Source organism: Myotis davidii, unplaced genomic scaffold, assembly GCF_000327345.1.
Source record: "Myotis davidii unplaced genomic scaffold, ASM32734v1 scaffold200, whole genome shotgun sequence".
NCBI classification, from domain to species: Eukaryota; Metazoa; Chordata; class Mammalia; order Chiroptera; family Vespertilionidae; genus Myotis; species Myotis davidii.
In genome coordinates, this window is record NW_006293700.1 from 187151 (window position 1) to 204773 (window position 17623).

Here is a 17623-nt window from a genome sequence, read left to right on the forward strand (position 1 = left end):
ACAACCCTGTGCTTCTGTTGTCTGTACAGCTTCAAAAGAAAGCCGTGACTCTCAAGATCTCATGGCAGATGATTTGCTGTGTTGCCACATTAAATCATTTTAGAAAAAATGAATACTCCTTTTTGTACATAATAAAAGTGAAATGGTATTAATAATTGACAGGATAAATTAATCAGCACATATCAGAGAAGACACACATGACTAGAGCAATAAATTGTTCAAGGTCAAATAGATTTTTTTAAAGTTGATTGACTATTGATATATATCTCAATCTAATTTTTAAGTCAATGCAATTCAAAATCATTAACACTAAGCTATCCATTCTTACAGCCCCACCCTCTTGTCCATCCCTTCTCTTGTCCAAGATCCACTGATGAAAGATTCTACTCTCCCAAACAGGGAGCCTCTCATTGATTACTGGCTTTGTCCCCCCCACTCCCCCCCCCCCTTTTTTTAACATGGGATTAAAGGAAAGAATGAAATATCTTTTTTCTTTTCAACTGAATAACCACTTTACAGAAAATAATAAGAAACACTAAAATGTTTTAAATCATTAAAAATTTAACATTATAAGTAACTAGAGGCCTGATGCATGAAATTCGTGCAAGGGGCTTGGCGCGTGTAGCCCAGGCTGCCTCAGCTGGCCCTCACAGCCCTGGCTTTGTCTGGAAGGTCATCCAGAAGGTTGTCCAGATGGTTGTTCTGCTGTTCGGTCTAATTAGCATATTAGCTCTTTATTATATAGGATAACCATTGATTCCATAATTGCTTCTGCCCTTCTTCATTCTTTAAGGTAAGAGCATTAGTACTAAAGGCACTATTTAGCTTATTTTAATTTAAAAGTTGTTTAGGGATTGAGTATTCTCTGTCCCTTCTGAGGGGACAAATTTAGTTCCTGATCTTTAGTGGAACTTAAAGGCAGAGTGGATCATAACATCTTATCTTTTTTTAAAATACGTTTTTATTTATTTCAGAGAGAGAGGAAGGAAGAGGGAGATAGATATTGATCACTACCTCCTACAGGCCCCCTACTAGGGATTGAACCCTCTACCCCACGTGCCCTGACTAGGAATTGAACCAGTGACCTCTTGGTGCATGGGACAGTGCTCAATCAATCCACTGAGCTACACCCATCGGGCATAAAATTTTATCTTAAAACTAGAGGCCCAGTGCATGAAATAGTGTGTGGATAGGGTCCCTAGGCCTAGCCTGCGATCAGGGCCATCTTCTGCCTTCTCGCCAGTCCCCAGTCCAGCCCCACCTCCACCACCCACCCCAGTTCCTCATTTGCCATCCGGCGATCAAAAGAACAGCCCACTCTGCCTTCAGTGCCTTGTGCCATCAAAAGGCACCTGGCCCTTTGCTCCCTTTAAAGAAGTAAAATAAATGCCCTTTCTCTGCACCTGGCTCTTCTCTCCCTTGTGAATCCTCTCACAGCCGGCATCACCAGCCAAAACCCTAAAAATGACGTGGGAAACTCAACCAGGAAGGGCTATGCCTGTGGGAGGAGGTGCAGGGAACCAGGGATGCCCCCTTGCTCCTGCCCCTCTCTCCCTTTCCCCCTCCCTCCCTCCTTCTGTCCCTGCACTGGCCCAGCAGCCTGCCTCAGCCCTTCTCCCATCATGGAGCCACTCAGCTCAGGCTCTGGCCCTGCCCATCCTGCGGGAGGAGCCTGCGCAGTTTCTTGCAGACTCAGAAGCGGCTGTGGAGAAGATGGTGGCGTTTGTGCTTTAAGGCTGATGTACTCCGTCCACCTCCCATCAACGAAGGCTGAGGGTCGCTGCAGGCGCTGAAGTCCTTGTGGACGTCTCTGCTCTAGAGCCTCTCACAGCAGAGAATCTGCGTCCAGGGAGGCTGTGCAGTCGAGGCGCCACGTTCCTTTCAGAAGAAACTGAGGATCGATCTGAGCCTGTGGGCAGTGAGGAGGGACCAAGAGGTCTGCCCTCTGCCCCTTGCCAGTCCCCAATCCCGCCCTGCCACCACCCAGCCAGTTCCCCATGTTTCCCCATTGGCCATCCAGTAATCAGAGCTTGCGGACTGGAGGGAGGGACCAAGAGGTGGCCAGTGCACCTCATAGCGACTGGTCGATCGGTCATTCTGGTCATGATGCCTAGCCTTTTATTATATAGGATGCCCCTGTCTGTTAGCCTTTAGCAATGCTAAAGCAATCAGGTATCTTCTCTACTGGATAAAGCTGTCATTTTCAGAGACAAATGGTCTGCAATGATGCTATATTTATCCATAAGATTGTGGGCAAATTTTCATTAAAAAGTTCTGAATTATTTAAAAGATGTATGAACTTTCCAAAAATGTCTGCGTTTCTAACTATGGCACCCACTATTTTACTATTTAGAAATAGATCCCTGCCTGTTCTCTCGGACATTAGTAGCTGCCAGTAGAGTATGCTGGAGTTTGGAAAGCTGAACTTCAATCCTCTACCATCTGTAACCAATGCAGTAGCCTTGTGTAATAATGTAATTAAGAAATATAGCACATAGCATCATTATCAACATTTGTATTGCAGGGAATTATAGAATAAAATTAGGAAATAACACATGATGTTAATATCTCTCTATCTAAAAATACAGCACAGAGTATAATTGGTGCTCCTCATTGTAATACTTGTGGTTTCATATATTTGCTCTGTTGTGCCTGGGACCTTGCACAAAATTTTCTTTCTGCCTGATATGAGTCCTCTCTCTATTCAGCTTTCTGTTCTGGCTAATTGACTAAGTCTTGAGGACTAAGCTTTATAATAACTTCCTCAACTTTCAATCCCTCCACATTGTGTTCTTCATCAATGTATCCAGTGGGCTACACCAGTTCCCAGCACATGTGAGCTCTCAACACATGCTTGTTAAGTAAATGAAAGCCTAGGTGGCTTTTCCTCCTATTTTTCCCCATAGCACCTTGGGCTTACCTGTGCCAAGTAACTTTTGCTCTATATTCTAATAACTTGTGCATTTGTTTTCTCAAAATGAACTTTTTATGATAGGGCTTAGTTCTTGTTCACCAATTTGTCTCCACACTAGCACAGCATGTGGCACACCATAGGTGCTTAATAAATGCTGGTGGAATAAACAATGGGTGGACTTTTGTGGGTCCCTTGGGTTCAGAAATGTCCTGGCCATCCATCTCAAACTCCCTTCTTCTATGGGTTCTAAATACTTCGTGTACATCTTAGGAAGGTGCTCTCTGTGTTAGGATTATTGTTTAGTTTCATTTGAAAAAAAGTGAGGAGAAAGATTCTCATGAAAATGTCTTTGACAGAAATTGGTACCAGAAATCTTAGACACAAAAGGTTTGTGAGTAAATGTACTCTCCATACAAACGAAAGTCTTTATGCATTTTTTCTACGGGTTAGTCAGAGGTAAATAAAAATTACCTACTGATTGAAAGAAAAGAAGCATGGTATAGTGAAAAAACGGCAGTAGATTCAGGAGGGTGTGGGCCTCGTCCTACTTCTGCCTCTAGGATATTCCATCTCAATGAAAATGTCTCCTTAACTTCAGAATAACTAGGGGAGTGACAAGAGCTTTTGTCTCTAACAGCCATGTCAGACGTTTCTTTTTCTCAGTTTATGTTTTGTAATTCACATTTAAAACATTTTTATCTCAACTTTGGTTATATTTAGGCTCATGATAAGTAAAACCACATTTCAGGAAATACCTTTTTTTCCTTTTGTTTAAGGCACAGTTTCCATGTATTCTGCCCTTTCCCTCCTTCACATGCCCTGTCTGCCTCCCTTATACCCGCTTTCCTATCTTTGTTCCTCAAGGGAAGTTGCATTTGGATATTTTTAATTCATTTCCAGGTGATTCCAAAAATATTATATTGTTAGAATGACTTGTTATTTAAAATGCCAGTTCTTTAAACCTATGGAAAGGATGACTGAAGTTGATAGCTTTGTGTTTTAGAAGATATTTTATTTCACTAGCGCCCCTACAGAGCGCTCTTGATTTGGGCTGTATCTTCTGATCCTAACACATAGAGATCCTGCCATCTTGTTCTTTTTTTTTTAAATTCTTTATTGTTTAAAGTATTACATGAGTCTCCTTTTTCTCCCCCATTGACCTTTCCTCCACAACCCTCTCCCAAACACAAGCCCTCCCCCTCCCCCCGCCCCCCGCCACGTTCTGTGTCCATTGATTTTGCTCATATGCACGCATACAAGTCCTTTGTTTGATCATTTATCCCCTCAATGCCCCCCCCCCACCACCACCACAAGCACCACCACTGCCTTTCCTCATAGGTTGTACAGTCTGTTCAATGCTTCTATGTCTCTGGTTCTATTTTTGTTCATCAGTTTATGTTGTTCATTATATTCCACAAATGAGTGAGATCATGTGATATTTATCTTTCTCTGACTGGTTTATTTCGCTTAGCATAATTCTCTCTAGTTCCATCCATGCTGTTGCAAATGATAATAATTCCTTCTTTTTCTTGTCCACTTGGCCTTGTACCGCATTTGTAATCCTCTCTGTGAGGTGTTGGTTTCCTCTGTATTTTCCACCTGCCATCTTTGTCTCCATACTCCTCCTCCTCAGAGCTTCTCCTCACCAGTGCTGTCCATGTCAGTGACTCATGAATGGCACTTATAGCCATGCGTCCGTTCTGCGTGGTCTTTGAAACAAACGGTGTTGTGTGAGTTGCTCCTTTCCTCTGCGGCAGAGTTGAAGAGGACCTGCCTGACACCGTGGGAAGAAGCAAGCCTTATAGGACTCCTAGTGATTTAGTTACATTTGATCATCAAGAAAGCCACCAGTTATCACCGTGCCTTAGCATAAGAGTGCATGTGTCCAAACAAACAGGGAAAACCATTGCACTCCAGCTCCAGGGAAACCAAGCACCCTCTTCAGTGAGCACCTAAGGACTGCGCTGCAGCATCTCACCGTTAGCCCTCAGAGGCCATCCGTCCAGACTGCAGATGCTGGCCCCTCCAGAGAGCATCTGTAACAACAAGCAGTATGTCACCTCATCCGCTTGTCCTTAGCCAGCCAGGCATAGAGGGAGGGCTTATTAGGACAAAAGGACTGGTCTGTCACTCAGAAGATCCAGTTGGAAGAACGTACAGCATTCCTTCTACTCTCGTTGTCCTAATGAGGGGAGATAGTGTAGCAAGTTCAACCATAAAAAGCCGTTTATCTGAAGTAATTTTCCAGCCATCTCTATATGCTTTGAGTTAAATTCCTCACAGTTAACGGGGTTTATGTGGATTTGATTTTTCCTTATAGTTTATCTTTTAGTTTAAGTATAACTATCTTTCCTCTTTTGTTATCATATCCATTGAGCTTCCTACAAGCTTGGAGCATGTGGAAACATCTCAACTGCAGCATATTAATTTTTGTTGTGAAAACCATGTTTGAAAAAAAATTACCATTTTTAAGTTTTTAGGAATACCAGCACTTTATTTCTAGCTTAATTTTGTTTAGAAATGAGCATGCTTTTTAAAAAATCCCCTCAAAGTGCTTTATAGTATACATCACTTTTTTAACTAAAGTAGATTTATTTTTTATGTTTTAAACTTTTTGTTTCCACAAGGCAAAGAGGGTTAGAGTGGGATCCAGTCCCAGAAATACCCTGCTTAGCTCCTTGATTTTGAACCCTTCACTCAGCATTCTTCAATTTATGCATTAAATTGGTCTGAGGATGTCTTTTCTCAAGTCATCGTGAAAAACTAATGAAATGAGATAATATATGTGAAAGTTCTTGAAAGGTTAACAAAGAGGATCCGCAAAGAGTTAGAAACAAAAGTAAACTTATTCACACTTATTTAGTTATCATTTAAACACATATGGTGTTCTAGAGTTTATCGTTTCCTGGTATCTCAGAATTTATTTCCAAATGTCTCCCGCATGTAAGATGAAAATATAATTTATCCAGACTAACAAGTTGTTTGACAGTTTTGGTCACCAGTGTTCAGATGAACTTGTGATATATGTTTAAATTATTTTAAATGTCAGTGATTTAAACTGCAGTGATTACCACCATTCAATGAAGTGCTAGGAAAAGGCACAGTAATGGAGAATTAACTAATAACATACAAGTAAGGTGCAAAAGATTTATATAAACATTTGGATTTGGAAAAAGGCAGGTTAATGACCTGTACACTTTCCCTAAAATATTCTTAAGTCCATGTATTAGATCCGCAAACACATTTATAGAATACAGACTTAGTGACTTTTTCTTAATCTTATTGTAAGAACACATTTACAAAACATTTTATACTACACATTTAGCGTTCTGTCCTAAGATTTTGTCAGCTCTTCTAGGTGGTTATATGCTTATGTGACCTAAAATTCCTGTTGCCTTGAAAAAAAAAAAACTTACCTCCTTCACTGTAAGAAGTTGCCCATCTGTTAATCTCACAAACATCAACTGAGATGCTGGGGGATGGTAAAGTTTTGGTGTCGCTCCTAGGTGACTCTCCTCCATGACTCTCTTCTTTCCTTCTTTCTTCTCCCTCTCCTGACTTTGTCAACCTCTCCTCCTCTTTGCCTCTAGGGAGAAGCCCCCAGTGGAGGACAGTCATTGAAACACTACATGGAAGAAGTGAGTTTTAAGGTGGCCTGTAAACACAGTCTGAAAACAGTCTATCTATCATATAGGATGAAACCCTCACATGGGCTTTCTCCATCCACCTGTAGGGTTTCCAGTCTATGCCCACTCTTTGGTCATGCCCACAGAAACAAGATAACAAATAATGGTATAAAAATGGCTTTTGGTCCTCATTGGTAGGGAGATACGGTGTGTCAATTCATCCTGAAAATGAAGGTATAAACCTAGGGCTATTATGTATTTTCACTCATAAACATTTGCTGATATCCTAGTAAATGAAAAACACATGCTTTTTGTTGGCCATGTCCAAAAAAGTAAGACATGATCATTGCTCTTATGACAAGAACAATCTATACCAACTGTCTTAACAATTTAAATATGTAGATATTTGTGGAAAACCCATTTAGACTTCTGATTTATTTGGAAGATATCCGAGGGTGCTCTGCATCACATGCTGTGTCTTCGTGCAGTTTGCAAATGGAATTTGGGGACTTTCAGGTAAATCAGTGCATAGAGTCCGTAAAACTTGATCTGAAACCAATCCACCGAGGTCACTAGATTAGCCACCTGAATTGTTGCAGGTGAAGGGATCTGGGAGACAACTTGGTGATGATGTCATGGAAGCACCAAGTATTTTGTTCTCAGCAAGACAATCTGTGTCTCTAATTAGTCTATCCTCCCATGCACGAATCCATTCAAAAACAATTTTGATTGCCCTACTAAATGTACTGTGTAGTCCGTTGATTCATTCAGAATACTGAACCTGTACTGAAACTCACTTTTACTTCTAGATATCACTTGGAAAGAAAAACCAGAGTGAATAGCACCCCTTTAAGTCTCTAACATTCTGAGTTTTATGCTTGTTTGGAGGTGGTTGGAATTTTGTGAAAGGTACATGGAGAAGGAGTAATGAAGAAAAAAAAAGGGAATAGCTAGGCAGATGTTTTAAGTTCAGGTTAGAAAAATCAAAATATATGGGGCAAAACATTGGAGGATTAGAGCACCAACTTTAAATTTCCACTTAATGAATTTGATACAAAAATTGAATAGAATACATTAAGCAATTAATGTTGCCAAGAAGAGGCAGACACTGTTTTCAACATGTATATCAACAGAATCTCGCTTTAGGATTCTGTTTGCTCAAGCTCTTGGCTCAGCATCCCACTTGCTGGTAGGGTGCCTTGTAATGTGTCCTGTATAGGTCTAGCACTGTGGAGGAAAGGGAGCATTGCAGTGTTGATATATGAAACGGGCTGCATATAGCTGATAGAACTTTCAAAGTGTCTTATATTAATTTTGCAGTTCTAAAACAACAACAAAAAAAGATCCTTATTTTCCTCTCATCATTACAAATGTGCAATCCAAATGTACATGTTGTACGCAATTGTAAATGCTCAATGTGACATGAAGGCTGAGAATGTGTACCTTCTTAGTGTGGTCCTCAGACTAGCAATATCATCATCACCTGAGGTCTTGTAAAAAATGCACAATCTCAGGGCTTAACACCAGAGCCAAAGAATCAAAATCTGCATTCTAACAAGATCCCCATGTAATTCATAAGCACCCTAAAGTTTGTGGGCACAACCATAAAGTGTTCTTTCCAATGTTATTTCTAGAGAGGAATTTCATACAGCATGGGAAAAAAATCAATGTTATATAATATAGGTAGAGGAACATTTTGTTAATAAATTTATGAGTTTTGTTTATTCGTCTACTCTGAGGAATAGATGGTTGATTCAGGGTATAAAACCTCAGGATCTTACGAGATTCATTACTGACTTTCAGTTTGAGTTTACAAGTATGTGTGAACTGCCCAAGGTAAGCCTCGCCTTTCTTAGGGGTTCAATTTCACGTAGTATTTTTTATCTAATGTTGGTTGATATTTAGCTTTTAGCTCTTTTTAAAATCAATAAATGATCATTTTTACAGTAAAACTAAGTTTGATCTTAATTAGTGAACTACTGATTTACTGAAAGTTCTTTCAGACATTAATTATTGGATCTTTAGGAAATATATTCAAACTCTCCTGTATTGCGAACAAGTTAAAAATGTGAGCCAAAAATTGATAGTTTTTGTTTTTTTCCCCACTTATGCTCTTATTTCACTTTTCCCTCTTTCTCATATTCCTAGAATCAGCAAACATTAAGGAGCAGTGTGTGTGTGTGTGTGTGTGTGTGTGTGTGTATGTATATATATATATATATATGCCAGAAGCATTGAAGTTAAAACTGAGCTAGCAAACATTTGCTTTTATTTAGTATACATTAAAACTCAAATAAACCATAGTGTTTACATTTTTAATATATTTAACATTTCTTGCTAAAGTTTGAACAACTCTTTGCAGATCAAAGTCTCTGGTTTTCTTATTTATTTAGTCTTATAATTAGTCAGAATCATAACCACATGAAGTTAGACAATTCTGTTTAGACCTAACTCAAAACTAAAGACACAATATAGTCTCCTCAAAAAAATAAAACATTTCTGGTCCATATTTTCTGTTGTTTAATGTGTAATTTTTCCAGAATACACTTTATATTTTTGACCAAATAAAAAACAACAAGGTATTTCATCATAATCTACTTTCCCTAATCTTCAAAATTGTTCTGACAATTTTTAAAAAATTACGTATTCTTTACTTGCAAGGTACTTAGTAACTCAAGGCAGAAATAATAATTTCACTTTGTAAAAAGTTTAGTGTTTGGAATCATAATATCAGCATCCATTGTACACACACACACTCACAATTTAAAATAACTTATCAAAATCAAGGACTTCCAAAACTCACTATGCCTTTTGTAGAGAAGCTGGTCTTTTTTAAAATCATATTTCTTTAGACGAATAACTGAGAGCAGCATAATATACTAGTTAGAAATTCCCTACTTATTAGAGAAATGTGTTAATTTAAACATCCATAAATCAGATAAACATAGTGAAATTAAATGGTTGAAGGCCTCTGAAGAACTAAAGACTGAAGTTGATGATTTTTAAAACATTCTAAAGAACCACCGAGAGCAGTTCTTCACAACCTCAGGAAGTTATTTGGTGAAGGCTGGAGGCAACATACACAGGAGTGTGAACTAGCTGCAGGTGTCAGGTGTCAGCTTCATAATCTCTCAGGGTGTCAGGCAGGAAAAGAAGCCTGTTAAGTGACAGACCTTTTTCAAATCTGTGGAGGTTGGTTTTTCCCACTGTACCACCGATTCTATGTTACAAAATATCTTAGAATCACTTCTCCTGCCAATTGTGTCTGTCTTTTCCCTGTTTTATATTCTGTGATTGTTAATGCAATGAAATTCCAACTGTACTTCTGAAGGAGAGTGCATGACATTGTTCTTCTATAATAAATAAGACGTAATGGACTTTTTATCATGCACAGGGATTTACTTTTTAAAAATTGAAATAACTATTATTTAGTATCATGCTTTTATTCCACTTAGTACACTAGGAAACAAGGAATTTTTTTTTTTAAAGGAAACTCACCTGTCATTGATATTCACTAAGAATTAATGCATGTAGTTAAAGGATAACATTTTTTTTAAAGTTATAATCCTGGTTCTCATCTATACTAATAAAATGATAATATGCTAATTAGACTGGGAGACCTTCCGGACATCCTTCTGGACAAAGCCATGGTGGCGGGGCCGAGGCAGAGGCGGTTAGGGGCAATCAGACCAGGAGGGGAGGGCAGCTGGGGGTTATCAGACCAGCAGGGGGGCAGTTGGGGACAAGCAGGCCAGCAGCAGGCAGGTGAATGGTTAGGAGCCAGCGGTACCTGTGGGATCAGGCCTAAACTGACAGTCGGACATCCCCTGAGGGGTCCCAGATTGGAGAGGGTGCAGGCCAGGTTGAGGAACACCCCCACCCCGTGCACAAATTTTGTGCACCGGGCCACTAGTACAGATATAAAATGATTGTATGTCAAAGATTTATTCAACTCATTAATTAATGAAGAAACCAATAAGATATTGCAACAAATTCAAAGGAGATTTCAAACCCTCACATATAGTTAAATAAGGAATCTTGAAGTGAAGTTATAAATAAATGCAAAACCTAGCAAAACTAATTTATATCCATAGGATAATAATTAGTTGCATTTAAATTGACATAATTTGCATGTATGTGGACAAGAATTATTTGTACTACTATACCAGTAAATTTTTATAAATTACATAGTTGTAAAATGGATCAAAGTCAAGTGAATGACTCCAAACCTATATCAAATGAGCTAATTGGAAGGGCAGGCTAGAAAAATTGTTAGAGGTCCAAATTCTCTGAAAGGCCAAGACTCAAAATACCAGAGTTTGTTGTAAGGGAAGGCTTATTGATTGAGTTGCCAATTAAGAAGGTAGGGGTGCTAGCAGTTTCTCAAATTCGTTTTAAGAAAGTACAGAATTCAGGCTTCTTTTATGTCAAGGGATGGGATGGGGTGGAGGGGGGGAATAGGAGGGGCTATTTCTGTAAAAACTCAAGCCCCAAGCAGAATTTCTGTAATGATTAGCATCTCTAAAGCAGACACTGTTAGCCTGAAGACCACTGAAACAATGTAGGTGTGAACAAGATGGAGTCATAGACACCCAGCATTTCACTGTTAGAAAATGACTTAGCTTTCATTGACTACACTCAGTAGTGTTTCATTCATTTCAGAGCTTTGTACAACTTTATCCTACAGTTTATTTTGTAATGTTTTTCACAATTTACCATATTTTTTCTAACTTTATTATTGACCCCTCTCTTTTCTTTTCCAAAATCCTATTAATTCAAATTTATAGTTTTCCCAAACTTATTACTTCCCTTCTTGGGTTTCAATTGCCCTTTTGCAATCCTCATAAGAAATAAGCTACAGAAGTATAATTAACTAAAAATTGATGGATTTCAGCCTGATAAGACAGGACATTTCATTAACAAATATAAAGTTGTTTTCAAACTTTATTTATTTAAATATGTAAATTATATGTTTCATTTTAATGGAAGTAGAGGCCCGATTCTTTGTCCGAAGAAGCAGTCTATTCCACGTATCTAGAGTGGAGTGTAATTTTGTTTTGATTTTATATGCAACATGCTTCAGGGATCCTTATTTTATAGGGATCCTGTGGTTATAGAAGTAAAATAAAAGTGATTAATCCTTTTTGAAAGGTGGAAACTAATATTTTGTGCATTAGTTTTATTCTTAACCAAAGGGAAAGTAATATTTAGTTGGCTGAATTGAAGTATCCATTGGTGAAAATATGAGCAAAGGAGCATTTTTTTCTCTACATATATTGAAGTTTCAGGGTCACACATGACATAAATCACTGATTGATTGCATTTAGAGAATCCAAAAATAAGCTAGCCATGTGGAATAACAATACTGCTGGAGTTTATAAAGCACTCATTCTGTTAGCAGATAGAATGATATGTTGATACAAGACTAGCAACTGTTTTCCATATGACACATGTCACTATTTCCCACCACTCCTAGTCCCTGGACATTTGCATACTTATGGTGAAAGTGTTTTGAAAAAAGAATGAATGGCATTTCTTCTAAAAACAATCCAAAGAACTTGCTCTTGGGAATATGAAAGAGTTTGTACTGTGCTCAGACCCAGTTTAATATTCTTGTAGAAAAAATTTTCCATAAACTGGCAAAGAGGAATGTCAGTTGTTGTTTTTAAAAATATCCAAGATTTTAGCTCCTTGACCCCATCAAAAAGAATTATAAGTAGTCTGATGGGCTCAATTTTGGACACGCATAGCACTGCCAGCATTGATAAAGAAAACGGGTGCATTACCAGCTGTATTCAAGGGAAAACCAAAGCAAAACATCTAACGTTACAATATAGTAATAACTGAATTAACAATTGAATGCTGCTTATCTGCTCAAAAGTAAAGTCATTAAAAATAGAAACCAAATGATTGTATGGCTGAATATTCTGAACTATTGTGTGAAAAAGTAATACAACTGATGTATTAATCATCTCCTCTTATGAAAACAGATTCTAGTATTTGGGTCTAAAAGCTAATTAACCAAAATACCTTTTAAATTAAAAACACTTTTTCATGATCACTTTACAATTTACTCTTTTAAATAAAGAGCTTTAACCATTTGATTTTTACCTTACAAAACCAAAATGAGAAATCTTTGATAGTACTTCAAACATTAGAGACTGCATGTTCTATTTTTTAAAAACTGAGGAATGTGATTTCTTCTCATGAAACTTTTTGAAAAGTGACTTCTGCTGTCTTCTTAACTATTAGGGAATTTTAAATCTAAGATTTTTTCACATTTATGCTGCTTCTTTAGTATAGACTTGAAGACTAAATCGAATAATTAGTAAATTTGAAAAAAAATAAGTTAAATCTTAAAAATAAAAACTGATTTATATCTAAAGTATATATTTCACGATTGAATATCTTTAATTATTTGCTGAGTTTCTCCCAACAGTTCTAGAGATTATCTAATCCAGGGCCTTCACTCTCTTCATTCTGTCTCAAGAGGGGAAGTGATATGCCTTAGGTCAGCAGTTCTTAACCTGTGGGTCACAACCCTCTTGGGGGTCGAACGGCCCTTTCACAGGGGTCGCCTAAGACCATCGGAAAACACATATATAATTACATATTGTTTTTGTGATTAATCACTATGCGTTAATTATGTTCAATTTGTAACAATGAAATTGGGGGTCACCACAACATGAGGAACTGTATTAAAGGATTTCGGCTTTAGGAAGATCGAGAACCACTGCCTTAGATTAACCAAGATAAAAAGCTGTGACTCATGACCCCCGGGGCAAGGACTCTTCACTGCCAAACCCTATCTCACAGGACAGGAATTTATATATTAATCCGATTAACAGACTTTTTTTTTTTTTTCAAGAGTTGCTCATGTGATATTTTAAAGTAAAAATCATTTTAAAATGTTGTGGGGTTTTTTTTCAGCTTTTTAAATAAACTTAAAAAAATTTTTAGAACCATTTTAGGATTACAGAATCTATTGAAAAGATAATATAGAGAGTTCCTATATACCTCTTCCCCAGTTTCAACTAGTATTATCTATTATTATCCTCTATTAGTATGGTACATGTGTCATAATTAATAAACAAATATGGATATGATATTAGTGACTGAGCCCTTACTTTATTCAAGTTTCCTCAGTTTTTCCCTCATGTACCTTTTCTGTTCTAAGATCCCATCCAGGATATGTTCTGTAGTGCTGGCTCCTTAGGCTCTTCTTGGTTGTGACCATTTCCCAGACTTTCTTGGTGTTTAATGACCACAGCAGTTTTGAAGAGTACTGGTCATATATTTTGTTGATCATCCCTTAATTGAGATGTTTGTGATATTTTCCTTATGGTTAAACTGGGATAATATGTTTATTAAGAGGAAAACCATAATGGTAAACTTTTAGTTTTATCCCATGCTATCAAAGGAACATACTATCAATAGGAATTATTGCTGTTGATGTTGACCTTAATCACCCGGCTTCAGGTAGAGTTTGTCAGGTTTCTCCGCTGTACAGTTATTTATTCTTTTTGCTTTCCCTTTCCATATTGTACTCTTTGGAAGAAAGTCACTATATTCAGGCCACACTTAAGAAGAGGGAAGTTATTCTCCACTTCCTTAAGGATGGAATTTATCTAATAGAAGGGTAATATGCTAATTAGGCAGATGTCTTCCAGACGACCTCCCGGACGTTCTTCTAGACAAAGTTGCAGGAAGAACCGAGGCTCAGGCTCAGGCAGCCGTGGATGGCTGCAAAGGGCCCAGGCTCAGGCTGGCAGTGGCAGAAGCAGGGGCTTGGTGGGGGTGGCACCTTCCTCTGATCCGCCAGGTCGCCTCCCCCAGAGGGAGGCCAGACTGCGGCTTAGGCCAGGGGCCGAGGCCAAGGCAGTTAGGGGCAATCAGGCCAGCAGGGGAGCAAGTTAGGGGCTATCAAGCTAGCAGGGGGGCAAGGTACAGGTGATCAGGCTGGCAGGCAGAGGGAGTTAGGGGCGATCAGATAGGCAGAGGGGTTAGGGGCGATTAGGCAGGCAGAGGGATTAGGAGCAGTCATGCAGGCAGACAGGCGAGCGGTTAGGAGCTAGCGGTCCTGGATTGCGAGAGGGACGTCCGACTGCTGGTTTCCCTGTGGGATCGGGCCTAAACTGGCAGTCAGACATCCCCTGAGTGGTCCCAGATTGAAGAGGGTGCAGACCAGGCTGAAGGACCCCCCCCCACTCTTGTGCATGAATTTTGTGCACTGGGCCTCTAGTATCTACATTAATATTTGAAATCCTTCTGCATGGCATATTGGTCTATTCATTTATTTATTTAGTCATTTGTTTTTATCGCAATGAGTTTATAAATATTTATTTTATACTTTAGGTAATAGCCCAATGCTACCTTATTGATTGATTGATTGATTGATTGACTTAGTTTTGCTCAAATTGTTCTAGATTTGGCCACTGAGAGATTTTTCAGTTGGCTTTCTTCATCCTTTTGAAATATCCTCTGTGTGTGTGTGTGTGTGTGTGTGTGTGTGAGCATTTTCCTTCTGGCAATACCAGATGCTCTAGACATCTTGTATATTTTCTACCTCAGTCCAAGAATCAGTCATTTCCAAGTTCTTTTGTGGAAAAATGGTATTACAAATTAACAACTTTCGTACCGCTCACAAGCTTTCTCGTGTTTCGCGTGCCATCTGTTAAGGACTGCTCACGAATTTTCTCGTTTTTCACTCACCATCTGTTATGGACCTTACATGTCAACACACTGTCTTGTCCACATCGAATGAAGCGATCTCATTGGTGGAAACTGTGCAGGTAAATCTACGAAAAACTTTATAATTGCACGAACCCATAAAGCATTGCAGTTACATTGTATTTTGGTCACTCGAATATGTTGTTCCATTCTAAGGAAAACGATGAAATGGACAAAAAAAAGTAGTGCTGTACCTTATAAACTGTGGACTTTTCAATGCATTTAGAGTGTACAATGTCCTCAATCCACAAGCAAAAATGAAGTATAAACAGTTTCTGCTATCGGTGGCGAGAGACTGGATAACGGATGACAATAATGAAGGCTCTCCGGAACCAGAGACAAATCTGTCCAGCCCTGCCCCTGGGGGTGCAAGGAGAGCACCTCGTAAAGATCCACCCAAAAGGTTGTCAGGTGATATGAAGCAGCATGAACCTACGTGTATTCCAGCGACTGGAAAGAAAAAATTTTCTACGAGAGCCTGCAAAGTTTGTGCCGCCCATGGAAAAAGGAGCAAATCTAGATACTTATGTAAATTTTGTTTGGTCCCTCTTCATAGAGGAAAATGTTTTACACAGTACCATACGTTAAAAAAGTACTAGGAACTTTATTTAATTGTTTTTGTAAATAAAAATGTTATAATTATTGAAAAACAACACCGAAAGTACATTATGATATGTAGTTATGATGATTTAAATAACGTGCAAGTTTGCCCAAAAATGTGAGGTCCTTGGTGTATGTCTTAGAGATTTCTATGCGGTACACAGTGCGTTAAGGCGAGAGTGGTAGTTGTGTTTTTTGCTATTGGGGTGTCATTGTGTTTAAGTCCTCTCAGCTGCCAACTCTAATACATTACACATGGATCATCCTAGCCTTAGTTATCTGTAAACTGAGTGGCCAGATTATTATGACCACCTGACATTTGTATACAAATTAGGTATAATTTTGCACTAAGTTGCTAGAGGGCCAGGTCATTATAAACATCTGAATAGCACAACATACCTAAGTATCATTGCTGATCAAGTTCATCCTATCATGTTGATGGCGAATGAAGTATTGATAGGCTGATCATAATAATCTGGCCACTCAGTGTATATATGTAATGTGTTTTAGAATTGTTAATCTCTATGCCCATATGAAAAATGTTTATCAATTATAGTACAGTTATTATGTACAGTTCCTTTTGCTTTTGGTCTTTTAGAGTGCACTTATTTTCAGTTACTCAGGTCAGCACCTTATTCTTTTGTAAGTTGTTTTAGACATTTGTAATGCATTTAGATTATTTAGATTATTTTTTAGTATTTTGCCTTTCATCCTGGAATTCCCTAAGCATCTAATTAATTTTTTCATTTGAATATATCAATATTTACTCTGTAATGTGAAGTTCCATGGGTTTTGACAAATGCTTAATGTCTTCTATTTACCATTGTAATACCATGCAGAATAGTTTTACCTCCTTAAAAGATCCCCATGCTTTACCTATTCAACTCTCTAACCCTCTACAAAACTCCAGGAAAATTCTGCCTTTTTAAATTCTAAATTGGGAATAAATATCTCCAGAGGTAACCATCACAATCAAGGGATGTTTCTCTCATAAAGGAATTGATTGATGGATTGATTGATTGATTTTAGAGAGAGAGGAGAAGGAGAGAGCAAGAGAGAGAGAGAGAGATGGATTTGCTGTTCTACTTATTTATGCACTCATTGGTTAATTCTTGTATGTTACCTGACTGGACATGGAACCTGCAACCTTGGCTTATTGGGATGATGCTCCAACCAACTGAGCTACCCCACCAGGGCCATAAAGGAATTTTTTTAAACAAATGCTTTCTGATGTAGTGTTTCTTAGTGATCAGGGCTTATGAGCCTTTATTTTTTAGATTTGTTTTCAGTTACTGTTGGTATCTACACTAGTAAAAGACAAACATGCAAATTGACCATACCTTTGCTACACCTTAAGCCACGCCCACCAGCCAATCAGAGTGGCTATATGCAAATTAACCCAAACAAGATGGCGGCTGGCAGCCTCGGAGCTGGAGCAAGCAGGAGGCTTGGTTGCCCCAATGATGGAGGAAACCAAGCTTCCTGCCTGCGGTGGCCAGCTCTGAGCTCCATTCGAAGCAACAAAGTTTCAATTATAGAAGGTAAATAAACCCCAGATACCTGCTTTCAGCCAGCCGTGGCCACGGAGCTGGAGCCTTGGGTTGCCTCTGGCAATGGAGGAAGCCAAGCTTCCCTCCCACTCGCCCTGGCCAGCTCTGAGCTCCACTCCAGGATACAAAGTTTCAATTACAGAAGGTAAATAAATCCCAGAATTAAAAAAAAAGAAAAGAAAAGAGAGGCTGGGGGCTTCCAT

The 17623-nt window shown here is 38.6% G+C and overlaps 1 protein-coding gene across 1 annotated transcript in view; it reads left to right on the plus strand.

Annotated features, from left to right (window-relative positions):
• LOC102757537 (chromosome unknown open reading frame, human C8orf34) overlaps positions 1-17623 on the plus strand; it is a 208568-nt gene that overhangs the window by 176311 nt on the left and 14634 nt on the right. The window contains exon 10 of the mRNA XM_015566289.1: positions 6505-6552. Coding sequence (XP_015421775.1) covers positions 6505-6552 — 48 coding nt within the window. The remainder of the gene's footprint in view (positions 1-6504; positions 6553-17623) is intronic.